Below are 13,549 nucleotides of genomic sequence, written 5' to 3'. Positions count from 1 at the left end.
GCGATAAAACAAATTTCCTAAATAAAGGGCAACGCACGCTGTCAAAATTTCGATTATTATCAAACATTCATGTACCTCGGATTTTTCTTCGAAAATGTTCAGTATTCGACCTTAATCTAGTCTAGTCTAGTCTAGTCTACACATACACAGCCATTCATTGAAAGAATCCTGGAAAATGATAGAATCGACAACTTCTACCATTTTTCTTGTCATTATTAATGCTTGCAGTACATCAAGAATGCATTACAAGCATTAAAGCGGCCAGGTCTACTGTGCAGCGTTGTTGATTCTACAATAAAACCTTTAAGGCGGGGACATCTCGTACCAACCGCTCAGTTTTATAGAGAAAGCTAACTACGTGAAAAATCGGTGGGGATGACGTTGCTAAGAAGGTTAATGTCACCCCTTAGTCCTTGGAATCCTGGGATGGAACACAGGTATTTGGTTCGTGTCCTGGCCCTTGTGCCTAGGTTTAAGCGCCTTTGCTCGCTCTCTGAAATGAAACAAGACACTGATTTCTAAAAGGTGAGGAGCTGTGACGTAACAAAAACAAGTTCCTCAAGAAGTTCCGAAAGAAGAGGAAAGAAAAGAAATAATATGAAGCCTGAAATGGTCTCACCAATTCGCCAGAAAACTCCGTGAAAAATCGCCAAATGCAACATTGTCCTTCAGAAAGCTTTTCAGTACAGTAACGCACGGCGTCACTGGTGCCATAGCAGCATGCCTTTCCCTACTCTGTTTTTCCCACCAGGGTGCCAGGCCGCCATTTTTAAGAATCCAACATCTAGTATGTAAAAATGTGTGTATCCACAATGGATTCCATTGTGGATACACGATAGATGTTGGCTCCTGTCAGATGCATTAGGTGGGATTAGGGTTGCCACATACGTGGTTTTTCCCTCGGTTTTCCCCCACAGGGCTTCTTATTCCCTTTCCAAGGCAGCACAAATCAACAAAATCGAGAACACCAGCTGGACTCCGAAAACACTTTCACGACTAGTTGCTATAGGTTCGCGGCGTCTGCGTAATGGATCTGTATCCTGGCCGGACACGATTCGCGTTCCTTGCACTGGAATGCGCCACACTCGCGGCGGCCACTGGACCACGAACTGTTTTTTCATTTCTTTTCCGCAGCTTGAATCCACTCGCGGCCAAACTTTAGGGACGTAAAATGCTTCACTTTACACGGATTTCCTTAAACCTCGGATCCCAATTGTTGCGATATTCACTAAACTCGTGAAAGATTTTCACCCGAATCACTTTCCGGAAGGCGTAGCGCAATCATTAGTTCATTTATCGCTGTTCGAATTGGAGGTAACGCAGAATCGAAAAAAAAAACTTGACAGCAAATGCAAAAAGCACCTACGCGCGCGCACAGCTTGCTGCGATCTATCATGTTCAGTATTCGACCTTAATATTCATAAACTGAAAACTAGAAAATATTTCATCGGCGAAAATTTGTCCATACATTTTGTATGGGATGTTTTTTGGGCTAAAATAGTAATTATTGATTTTTAGAATGAAAAAATAGGCAAAAACTCAGCTAACTTAAATTTTCCCGCTTTTCTACTGGGTGTAATGTTCGTGGGTGCAAACTTTTTAAAGGGTGATAGAGGACCAATTGTCAATTATCTTTAAAAAACCTTTCTTAGGCAAAGTTGTGACCCCTATTCGTCTCTACAATTCGTTCCTTGACACTAAACTCTTATCGTTTTCTTGCAATTTTGATTTAAATGTGCGGCACAGTGCGCTAAAAAGTGCTTACCTTGACAGTTGCAAAATTATGATCTAAAATGCGATGTTTAATTCGAAATTCCAAGAAAACGATAAGAGATAGAAGTTTGATATCAAAGAACGAATTGTAGAGTGGAACAGGGGCCACAACTTTGTCTAAGAAAGAATTTTAATTTATCACGCATTTTTCAAAAATAATTGATAGAAACAAATTTTAACACACTACTTTTGAGCTTTTAGCTCTAGAAAAGTTAGTTATTTAACTAAACCAATCGATTCAAAGATACCATTTGATAGAAAATTCAATAATGTTTCGAATAAGGGTCAAAAAACTGCGATAAGTTTAACCATTTTTAAGTTATAGCCAGTTATGGCAATAGTAGTCAAAGACATGGAAAGTTCAATAACTACGCAACGGTTAAGATTTGACCATTTTCACCATTTATGGTCCTCTATCACCCTTTAAAAAGTTTGCACTCACGAACCTAACACCCTGTATAGGGTTTTGGTTCCCTTATTAAGCATGTGGCTCCCATTTTCATCCTACGAAAAACAAAGGATTGGATCGCTGTTTGTTTTGTTTCTTATTTTTGTATTTTTTGTTAGAAGTGAGCACCCATGAAAACAAAAAGAACGGAATCAAACGGTGCCGTAATCGCTTGTTTTCGAATAGGATGAAAATGGGAACATGAGATTACTGATGGCACACATACCCTAGTTAAAATGTTTGTTGGGTAGAATTGGATAAAGTCGCATCGATTAGTGCGATATTGCATAAAAACATGCTTTAGGTTGATGTTGTAAAATATAAGAAATCTGAAGAATTATTCTCCTTAACGATAAGATACTTGTAAAACACATGATAGTGCACGGTGTCTGTGACAAAAAATATAATCGAAAAAGATCAATATCGCTATGTCACCCACCAAATGAAAGCTCTTTATGTGGGTGGTCACCATGGTCGTAAACGAAAATTTATAGTGGCACTAATTTGATTATATCGCATCCTATTAACACAGATGGTGAATTTTATGTGCCATGATAAACTGATAATATAGTAATCGGGAGCATACAGCCTGATTGATCGATCTAGATCAAACAAGTCTTTTTAACATCCTGTCAATGAAATCGATCGTTCATTTCATTCATAAAAAAAATCCGTTTCCTCCAACACAAAACATATGTTCCATCGAGACGAGTAAATACAAGATCAACGCCCACGCGCAGTGAAACAAAGGAACAAATGTGTAATGATCTACCACTCATGAATACCAACTAATCGATTAGCTATTTTCGGTATAAAACACCTAATTTCAGCGCAGAAGTTATCAGTCATCGGTGGAAACTTGTCAAAGCCTTGCATAAGTTTAGCTCCTGATTTTTGGTCTTAGAATTAGAGAGAGGTGATTTGAAAAAGGTTTTAAATTACGCAAAAATGATGAAAGTTGTAGTTGTTCTTACTGCTTTGTTTGCAATTGCCGCAGGATACTACATTCCCAGGCAAAATGGTGAGTTGGCATATTCTTAAAACTCTTATTATGCTTGTTGAAGTAACCCTAAACACTACACATTTATTCCACTCACAGCTTTTATTGGTTATCCACAACCTATGGGATACCAGCAATGGGCTCAGCGTACCATGTATGGAGTGCACTTAACAAATCAACAGTTCCGGAACCAGCGTGTATCTGATTTTGATGCTGGCTTACACCCGAATGGTAAGAACGATTATGTTTGATTTTATCTCAAATTAACTTATGGTGTTGCATTGGAAAAAAAAAACAGATTGTCAACACACAGATACCACGAGTGCTGAACTGCCTGTCCATGATTCCAACGAAGAATCGATAGCTGATGCGTATCCTTCAGTACAGCTCCCGGTAGAGGAAGAACCTGTTCGGGATGTACCAGCTGTTTTCGAGGACGAGGTTGAAGACTCCATCGAGGATGAACCATTAACTGCCTCCGCTGTGTCAGCAGCTGTTCCAGCCACGGTCCCAGAAAACAAGAAGAAGACGGTTTCTGCTCGTGCAGACTCGAGCGAAGAGGAGGATCAGGATACTCCTACCGGGCAAGGTTCAATTGGTTCCGCTTTCTTCCCAATCAACTTCGGAAGTGCAAGTGGTGGATCTATTGCAATTGCCAACTCGTACAGCACTGGAAAAGGAGGATCTGCCACCAGCACTGCAACAGCCTATGGAAGCCCGGCAACCGTTGGATTGAAAAGGGTGCCTGCTCCCCAGCTGCGTAAAAGGCCCGCCAAACTTCGTGGTCGGCAATAATATGGTTGTGAAAAAGTTTTGGAGACACCACTTTATCTCCAAGTGATATATGTATCTGATTAGTGAATTTGTATTTAGCATATTTTAAAATCTAATGTCCCGCATTCATATAGGTTTCCTTTTCATTCATGCAATAAATAAAGTGTACATTTAAAAAAAAATACACCATCATGTATATTGAAGCATATTGAAACATCCTTATTTTCATGCAATCGCTACGCAAGTAGTTCATGCTGATCTATTACATGTAGCCTTGAAGAATATTTCTTAAAACGTTATAAAAACACTTTTGAAACAAAGTCATTATCAAATAGCTTAAAAATTACCCTGCAAAAATGAAAATACATGCTGTATCGGTTTTGGTTGCCATATTCATAGCTATTTTTGGGTTTTGGAGGTAAAAATAAGATAGGTTCGAGGCAGGGATAGGGTGCGACTCAAAACTCTTTGCGTGCCGCACACGCTGCTACGAGACAACACAACAAACTAGAAGGAGACGAGTACGCGCACACGCAAAAACGGCTACGCTCAAAAATGTGTTCGGCCTGCACATTTTTAGTAAATATTCATGCCGCACATGACTGTGTTCGAAACACACATTTTTTTTTTTTAATTGCTCGTACGCTCATATGAGCATGTATTTTGCAATAATTTCGACATGGCAACCTCACTGGGTTTCTAAACCACCTTCAAATACCGAAAAATATTGATATTTTGCAAAAATGTGAGCGTGCGAGCAATTTAAAAAAAATGTGTGTTTCCAACACAGTCCCTGTGCGGCATGGGCGCTACTCAAAAATGAGAGCTTTTATTTTAGAGAGCAATCGGTTGTGTGTTGCTCGCTTACTTTGCCGCGCGCTGGAGCTCTCCTGTCTCTCACGCTCTATCGTATGCACTCTCTCGGTGCTTGTCACCGTGCTTTGCACTTGGCTTGACACTACGCATGATTGGAAAAATTTCGAATCAAACGACCCTTGACAAGCTTAACAACTTTGCCGAAAACACAAACTCTTCAATTAATTTATTAGGTGATTTTTTCTGTTTGGTGACAAGCACAGTCCCAAGCACCGAGCATTACTCCCTGGCAGTCCTGGGAGTCCCTGCGCCGTACACCCTTAAATGAAACAACACAGCGCACGAGTATCTTATACGCAGCGAGCAAAAAGACAAAGGATTTTTGACTCATATTTGTGTACGACTGGATCAACACAAAAAATGTGCTGATCCGGTGTTACACAAATCTGCGTGAGAATTCTTTTGTCTTTTCGGTCGCTGCGTGAAAGTTACTCGTTGCGCTGTGTACATCGTGTTCTGCGTGTAGAGCTAGTGCTGCGATTGTCTCTCGCACAATTACGAAAGCTCTCACTCATACGTCTCTTGTCTCTCGGCAAAACTGGAGACAAGCACTTGAGATTGCGTGAAGCACATGCTTTTTTCGCACCGCACGGTGCATGCCGCCAATCCCTGGTTCGAGGTCATCATCCATCACCTTCTTTTTTTAGCAATGTAGGAATAATTTGCTCAACAGACATATGAACAGAGAGGTCCAGATCAAGGTATTTACATATTCTATGGTAGTCTTAGATGTCAAAACTGGCTGAGCGGCCATTATTTTTTCACCGTGAGAAATTCTGAAAACAAACAGATAGTGCAACCAAAGTAGAAGACAGAACTACCATTTCCCTGACCCATTGTTACCGGAAGGCAGATAGGGTCGACATGACGCCTGTTCCCAATTGCACAGCAAGTATCACGTGTACAGCGATTTGACCTTTCCACACAGTTAAACTGGTCTGCATGGTGCTTGTCTGTCAGCGCAATAAGCCTTTGTGGCAATACGCGTTGCAAGTTTATCCCGATTGTCTGTACTATCGCTCCCGCCTATAAAAGCGGAAGCTGATTCCATGTGTAATTAGTTGTAAGTTGAATCGCAGGGGGGGGTACTGCCTTTCTGTGGTACAAATAAACGTGAATTAAACGTAGTCCGTCTTCGTCTCTTCTCCAGGAAGAATTATAAACAACGTGGGGCCTATCAAACGCTGGACGAAACATTGGTGATTTCCTCGGGCAATTTCCCCGCTTTTGGCAATAGAATCAGGCTCTGCCGCTTCCAAATGTCTGGGGAAACTCCCTCGTCCAAGCATTTATGCAAGTTCTTCATCGATGACCCTCTCCTCATTGCCAGCCCCAGACCCCAGCTATCCTACAAAAGAAGGCCAAGGACTAGGGTCATGGCGAGAAAAAAGCCTCTCGATGATCCTCTCCACCATTTCTGGAGGTGCTCTGTAGGAGCCATTACACCTCTCGTCTTGGTTACCACCAGCCTGTAGACATTACCCCACGGATTCGCATTAGCACTCTGACAGAGACCTTCAAAGCAGGACTTTTTACTTGCCCTTATATCTGTTTTCAGCGCAGCTTTTGCAGCTGTCAACACCACGTGCCGTTCGTTTTGCTCTTCCTTAGATCACGCTCGCTGCATCCGCCGCACCGCCGTTAGGCCGTAGATAGGCGCGGTGGAGGTCCGCAATCGATGAAGTCCACACTTCTAGGGTGGACTTGCCTAGGCACGGTAACATCGCTTGCACGCGAGAGCATCGCCACCAGCTCATCACTGCTTAAACCGGTTAGGTTTCAAACACGTGGATGGCCTTCACCGCCGCATGGCCTCCACAGTTTGCTCCTGCCTGGGTCTATGCAGTCCCATAACTATTTTAAAGGATTTGTTTGCATCCTGTAGCTGTACTGTATGCCTGCCGGGCCCTTCCGTAACCGTACAGCTACGGTGACCACCTGCACCTTTCACTGTTGCCGCAGTACCGTAACGACCTCTTCCGCGGCAGTGATCTCATCTAGGTTTTCACCTTCAGAGTCACCTCCACCGTAAGAGCCCTCACCTCGACGCTCTCGCCAAGGACCTCTTCCGCCAGACTTTTGAAAGTGGCGTCCTTGCGTTCCTTGTGGTGCTTGAACTCGAGGATCATTTCACCTGTACGAGTACGTCCAATACTGCTCACGTGTCGGTTCCCACATCCACGATCGTGGTGTGTCGCTTCTCATTGCCTCTAAGACTTCCGAGTACTTGAACTGTTCAGTCTTGATGACGAACGCGTCGCCCTTCTTGCGTTCGGCGCTTATTCTCCTACATCGCCTACACTCATGTAAATCCAGCGGTTTCTCTTTCATCCTCTTCTGCTCAACTATTTTCCAAGACACAAATGCCCCAAATGGAGGATAACGTGCCTCTGGAGCCGGCCTTCTGATGTTCCAAGAGTGGCCCTTCCCCTGATCTACCCTAACTTGTGATTGTTGAGGACTTAACAATGCACTAAGGGATAGGATCTCAATCTAGCGGGACAAAATTAATTACTCCGAAACGAAGCATTTCCGGCACATGGTGTCTTCGACAAAATAGTTTGTATTGATCTAGGGCATTGATTGTCCAGAATTTAGTAGTTCGCAACTTATCCACATAGGTGGTGCCACCATCTAACTTCTTAGTTTTATGTCCTGAGACTTTGCGTCTTCGGCAAAGTTGTTCATTTCGACAAGATTAACAACTCTTCCAAAGACAAAATAAATAACTCTTTCAAAGATGTTGAAATTCCATCGCCTACTATTTTTAGGGATGGGTTAAATTGATGGACTCCGCACTTGCCAAGGGACTAACAAGATGACAAAAATGAGAATTTTTAATCAAATTCTTATCGCGTGATATCTCGAAATTTCAAGTTGTAACATGATCAAAACTTCAAAATGAAGAGAAAATATAGACCTTTTAGTTGAAATTGAAAATTTTTTGGCAGTCATCTTGGATTTAGACGACATTTTGAAGTTTGACATTAAATCGCAATTTAAGCTGTCTTCGCAACCACCGATTTCAATTCTGAACTTACCGTTAGAAAGCTGAAAGTCTAAGCTTTTCAGAGCATTAAAATAGGTTTAATTAGGTGAGCGTTGACCGCAACAATGAACCTTGATCTTGACTTTTATGGAATGAAATAAAATTAAATGTTAAACATATCAGGCTTTATTTATTTCGATTACAACTCATGTAATGCTCGAAGATAATATCAGGTATATTACATTTCAAATTCCTATGTAATAAATATACATGTTGGACTATGCTTATTAACTATGAAATCAATCAAATTTTTACAATTATTACTAATATTACCAATATTTCACTGTCTGTTGCGTAGCTTAGTGGGCCTCTTTCTCAACTGGCTAGCAGAAGTCCTTCTCAGTTCAGCAGTGACTGGGCTTCCATAAGCAGTGGCAGTACTGGTGGCTGATCCTCCTTTTCCAGTGCTGTGCGAGTTGGCAATTGCAATGGATCCACCACTCGCACTTCCGAAGTTAATTGGAAAGAAAGCAGAACCAATAGAACCCAGTCCGGTAGGAGCATCCTGATTCTCTTCTTCACCCGAGCTGGCACGAGCAGGAACCGTCTTCTTCTTGTTTTCTGGGGCCGCAGCTGAAGCTACTGCTGGCACAGCTGGAGCAGCTGATGGCTCATCCTCGATTGGCTCTTCAACTTCGTCTTCGTAAACTACGGGGGCATCCTGATGTGACTCTTCCTCTACCGGGAGCGGTTCTGAAGGATACGCGTCAGCTACTGATTCTACGTTGGGATCTTGGACAGGCAGCTCAGCATTGTCGAAATCTGTGTGTTGGCAGTCTAATGGTTAACATTCATTGTAATAAATAATTTATGGTATGAAATAAAAAAAAGTCTCACCATATGGGTGCATGCCAGCATCAAAATCAGTTACACGTTGATTCCGGAATTGTTGGTTCCTGAACTGCACTCCATACATAGAACGCTGGATCGTTCTGTAGCCCGTTGGTTGTTGATAATTCAAATAAGCTGTAGATGTGTAAGAAAACGTGTCAAAAATGATGGGTTATTTCTATTTCAATAGATATGAATACCAACCATTATGTCTAGGAATTGAATATCCTGCACTGATTCCAAAAAGAACTACGAGAACAGCTACAAATTTCATCATTTTTACAAAATTATTTGTTTCGCTATATTTTGGATCAAAAGTCAGGAGCTAAACTTATACAATGCCTTGATAAGTTTCCACCGATCACTGATAACTTCTGTGCAGTAAACGGGCAATTTATACCGTAGACATCGGATTGACTGTTTTGTATTCATGTGCGATGGTAAATCATTACATATTGACTCCTTTGTTTCAGCGCGCGTGGCCACTGATCTCGTTTTTTCTGACTTCAATTGATTTCCGCTAGGCCAAATCCATAAATGAACTGTAAAGAAGCATCCATTTCCTTAGAACATTAACATTCTTGAAATTCTTACAGTCACTGGAAAGTAGACATTGTCATTCTATCAGCATCTGTTTCTCGTGTTATCACATCGGCACAAGATGTACATGAATTAACATAAAAATGCGATATCTTGATTGATGACACCAAATTAGCAGCACTAATCGTCGTCTACGACCATTTTGGCCACACGCTTAATCGGGGCATTATTTATTGCACACTAACTTCCAATTGCTTGTTGAATAATGATTCTACTCGACTTCCTAAGAGCGCATTGACCACACAGAAAAATCGTCATCTTTTTCTTGGCATACCATTCTGTATGAGCAATCTTGTAAAACTTGGAAAAACCACCATTTCAAGCATTGATATGTAATGTAGGTATGTACCATAAAACAGGGGAACTTCACTTTTAAGCAAATTTTCCTAATACTTTCAATGTAACAGTGCTTTCCTTAGTTTTATATTTTCAAAACAAGTATTGGGGTCCAAGTTGTTAATTGCAATTGAAAAATCTAATAAATTTAGGTTTTTGGTAGATCCATAATTTTTCATAGATCGAAATATATGGTGTAAAATCACGATTGGAAATGCCGTGCAGAGCATGTCAGCTCTTTGAATCAAAACATGTTTTTTTCCAAATACTACATATAAAAGTGGAATTCTGGAGTACCGTGAAACGGGGTAACTTTGATAGTACGACAGGCGTTGTAAATTTTATATAATAATCCTTCATTAAGTTAAGGAAAAGGTAAACGTTAATCAAAACATTACATATGGAAATCCATGTTACAGGTATTTTCATAACAACTGAATTATATAAAACTTTTTGGAAAAAAGGGAAAATTGTCGATATTTTAGACCAAGCATATTAGATTCTAAATATGACTTTGAATCTCTTAACGAAGCGTGCTTTTACGAATTGGGATCAATTTTGTAAATTGGGACAGAAATCTCCATACACTGATAAACGCCTAAAAGTACAGCGGATGGCCAAAATGTTTGGGATAGGCAACTTTTTTTTCTCTCACAAAAATGTTCAACATGCTGTAACTTTTCATGGAGTGCTTCAAAAATTCTCAAATTCCTACTGTTTGTTCACCTATTATATGTGCATGATTGGTACAAATTTGAGCTCGATTGGTTAATCTTTCGCTAAGTTAGAATCGTTCTGGTAAAACACTATTTTTTAGTGAAAATAAAATGTAATATTTTCTTACGATGGACAAAGTTATACCGGTTTGACAATAAGTCAAATTTACAATATCATACAACAATTACTAAATGTGTTATCCTTTCAATCCAAGTAGGCTCTAATACATCTTATCAGAGATATCTTGAGAACATAAGCAGAAAATCTTTGGATACCAACACTAAAATTTAATGAAATTGATGTAAAAATTACATTTTTTTTTCTCAAGAAAGATCCAGAAAGTTTCAATCCATGATAACTTTTTTCAACGTTCAAAAAGTACCTATGTTTTAATGACATAAGAGGCATCAATGTATTCTTGATAAACGTTCAAAAGTTCATTAAATTCGGTTCACTGGCTTCCGAGATATGACAGTTCAAAAATTAGTTGTCTAAAAAATAGTGTTTTACGAGAATGATTCTAGCTTTGCGAAAGATTAGCCAATCGAGCTCAAAATTGTACCAATTATGCACATATAGTAGCTCAACAAACAGTCAAAATATGAGAATTGTTAATGCAGTCTATGAAGAGTTACAGCGTTTTGAACTTTTTTTGTGAGAGAAAAAAAAGTTGCCTATCCCAAACATTTTAGCCACCCCCTCTATGTTGTGTTCGAAATTTGTTTACATAAAATAGAAATACAGCTCAAATAAAGAAAACTCACTATTCATAGTATGTAATAATATGTTGAAGTATGTACCGTAAAAATATAATATCAGATTGATTATAATTTTGAAGAGCTATATTTGCTAAATTTTCCACTCAGTATTCCATAAACTTACTTTTCAATGTAAAATTTTTGTCAAAATTCCGTATTAAGATATAAAAATTTAGTCTGATATGTTCCAAATGACTTCTACTATCATGTTCATACTCCTAAGATTTCAATATGTGATATCTTTTTAGATTTGATGTGGTTTTCAAAGCACTATCAAAGTTACCCCAAAATAAAAATGCGATTCTTGCTTATATGAAAAATTATGGGTCACCCGAAATATTTAAAATTATGCATCCTTTAATTTGCAATTGATGACTGAAATCCCAGTAACTTGTTTGAGAAATACAAAACTGAGGTAATTTAATCTGGGATTCCTTTATTGGAATATGTTGGTATTTGCAGACCAAGCAGAGATGCCAAAGCCTAATTTTTCAAAACTGTCAAATCGTATATGCCAATAAATGAGAGTGTCCATTTCCTGGCCTTTTTCCTGGTCCCAGGATTTCGTACAAAAAAAATAAGCATATCTAAGGAAATCCCGAAAAAAATACAAAAAAAAAATGCTTTTTATAAACCTGGTCAACACTTTTACTTGGAAAAACATTCCTTATGTAAATGTATTAAAGAACTGGGATCTAAAAATTTCTGCTGATGTTACGTTTGAAATATCCTACTTTCTCCCAAATTATCCAAAAGATTAGCTTCCCACGACAAAATACATGTCCAGGTACTCTTCAGATATTCCTTAAGGATTATTCCAGAAACTCCTTTTGTAACTACTTCAGAGACTTCTTCAGGGATATTGTCCAGGAATCCTTTCAGAAAATGTTCAAGAATTTCAACTAGGAATCTTCTGGAGTTTTTCCAGTCCTTCAGAAAGTCTTTATGGCATTCCTTTTGAGATTTATAAAATTCTCTAGTAATTTCTTGCACAGTTTCTGGAAGAACTGCTAGAAAAATATCTATGGACGAATCCTTGAAGAAATCTCAAAGAAATTTTAAAAGGAACCTTTGTTTATTAATTCACGCAGGAATCCCAGAAGGAATCTCTCGAAAAACTCCTGCAGGAACTTCCGCAGGATTTTTAAAGGGAAATTAAAAAAAATCCACGGAAGAACTTTTGAAGAAATCCATTTGCTGAAATTCTTAAACAAATCCTAAAACACTGGAAGATTCCCTCGGAAAACCCTGTAAAAGCAATCCACGGAGCAATTACCAAACCAAAAGAATTCCTGAACGAATTTTCAAACAAATTTCCTAAACTTCCTTCAAAATCCCTGAGTCCCTGATTTCTAAGGGAATCTCTAGAGGGATTTCTTAAAACAAAATACCTGGGGAAACTTCTTGAGAAGCGATTGGTGGAACTTCAGGAAAATTTGTTGAGAAACTTTCGAAGAGTTCCTCAAAAAGTCCTTTAATAAAGTACCACGAGGATTTTCTTTCAAAAAAATCCTGAAGGAGTCCAAAAAATGGAATTGAATTTGAATGGGATTGCTTAAGAAATTCACAGGAAATATTTCTGGAGAAATGACTAAATCCGTGGAAAAAACCCTAAGTATCCTTGTTGGAACTTCTAAATCATTTTTTGGGGAAATATACGAAGTAATACTTCTAGAACTCCTGAAAGAATATCTGTATGAATTTTTCCAGGAAGCGATGGAAAAGTCACTGGAAATAGTAAGGAAAGAATCCCTGAAAGAATTCTTGCTGAATTTTGAATCCCTGAGGTAATTCCTGGAGACATTCCTGTGGATATTTCCAATGGAAACTCTGGAGAAATTTCTAAGGATATTTCAAGAGGTGTTAGCAAACTCTCGAGTGATCGCGCTGTTGTATTTTGTACAACATGTTGAAACAGGCGCTTACGTAACTTTGCGGAGAACGGCATCCTAGGACAGAATATCTAAAAAATAATAAATAGATTCAAAACTTCTGGATCCCTGAAGAAAATTATGCAGGAATCCCTCGAGAAACTTTTGATTCCTTCAGCAGGATTTTCTAAAGGACACCCTATATATGTCTGTAATAATCCCAGGAGAAATTTCACAAGGAATCCATGGAATATTTTGTAAATGAAGTCTTAGTGAAATATCTGACGGAATTTTGGAGCGTTCCCTGGAAGAATATTTGGAAGAACACTTGGAAGTTGTTATGCATGAATTCCTGGGATACTGTTTGAAAATATTCTTGTGCAATTTTGGAAAGATTCCATAAAATATTTTTTAGAGAAGTCTGTGGAGGAATTTCTGAAAGAATCCCTTGAAAAACTTCTTAACGGAACTCGAGCAGAAGGGAATAGCAACATCATAATATAATATGTTATTTTG

The 13,549-nt window shown here is 39.1% G+C and overlaps 2 protein-coding genes across 3 annotated transcripts in view; one reads left to right on the top strand and one right to left on the bottom strand.

The window, feature by feature from the left end:
* The first annotated feature begins 3,064 nt into the window (after nt 1-3,064).
* LOC109416657 (uncharacterized) overlaps nt 3,065-13,549 on the top strand; it is a 325,658-nt gene continuing 315,173 nt past the window's right edge. The window contains exons 1-3 of the mRNA XM_062852757.1: nt 3,065-3,242; nt 3,321-3,452; nt 3,520-4,160. Coding sequence (XP_062708741.1) covers nt 3,170-3,242; nt 3,321-3,452; nt 3,520-4,016 — 702 coding nt within the window. The 5' untranslated portion in view covers nt 3,065-3,169 and the 3' untranslated portion in view covers nt 4,017-4,160. The remainder of the gene's footprint in view (nt 3,243-3,320; nt 3,453-3,519; nt 4,161-13,549) is intronic.
* Nucleotides 8,019-9,103, bottom strand: LOC109407402 (uncharacterized). 2 transcript variants are annotated; one of them, XM_062848904.1, is made up of 3 exons: nt 8,956-9,103; nt 8,758-8,886; nt 8,019-8,697 (listed from the first exon to the last, which is right to left on the bottom strand). In XM_062848904.1, exons 1-3 carry the CDS (start codon nt 9,026-9,028, stop codon nt 8,201-8,203), a joined length of 699 nt encoding a protein of 232 aa, XP_062704888.1. In that variant the 5' UTR covers nt 9,029-9,103; the 3' UTR covers nt 8,019-8,200. The 2 variants fall into 2 exon arrangements, with proteins under 2 accessions (XP_062704888.1, XP_062704889.1); XM_062848905.1 differs by having other exon boundaries at nt 8,020-8,682.

Source organism: Aedes albopictus, chromosome 2, assembly GCF_035046485.1.
Source record: "Aedes albopictus strain Foshan chromosome 2, AalbF5, whole genome shotgun sequence".
Taxonomy (NCBI): domain Eukaryota; kingdom Metazoa; phylum Arthropoda; class Insecta; order Diptera; family Culicidae; genus Aedes; species Aedes albopictus.
Note: the sequence above shows the minus strand (reverse complement) of the source record. Positions and strands in the feature narration are given on the sequence as shown.

Excerpts from the sequence above, each read along its gene's own strand:
- LOC109407402 (XM_062848904.1), bottom strand. The coding sequence starts at position 9,028 with ATGATGAAATTTGTAGCTGTTCTCGTAGTTCTTTTTGGAATCAGTGCA. Across the intron at positions 8,887-8,955 it reads TTCAATTCCTAGACATAATG|CTTATTTGAATTATCAACAA; the intron begins GTTGGTATTCAT and ends ACACATCTACAG. Across the intron at positions 8,698-8,757 it reads TGCTGGCATGCACCCATATG|ACTGCCAACACACAGATTTC; the intron begins GTGAGACTTTTT and ends GTTAACCATTAG.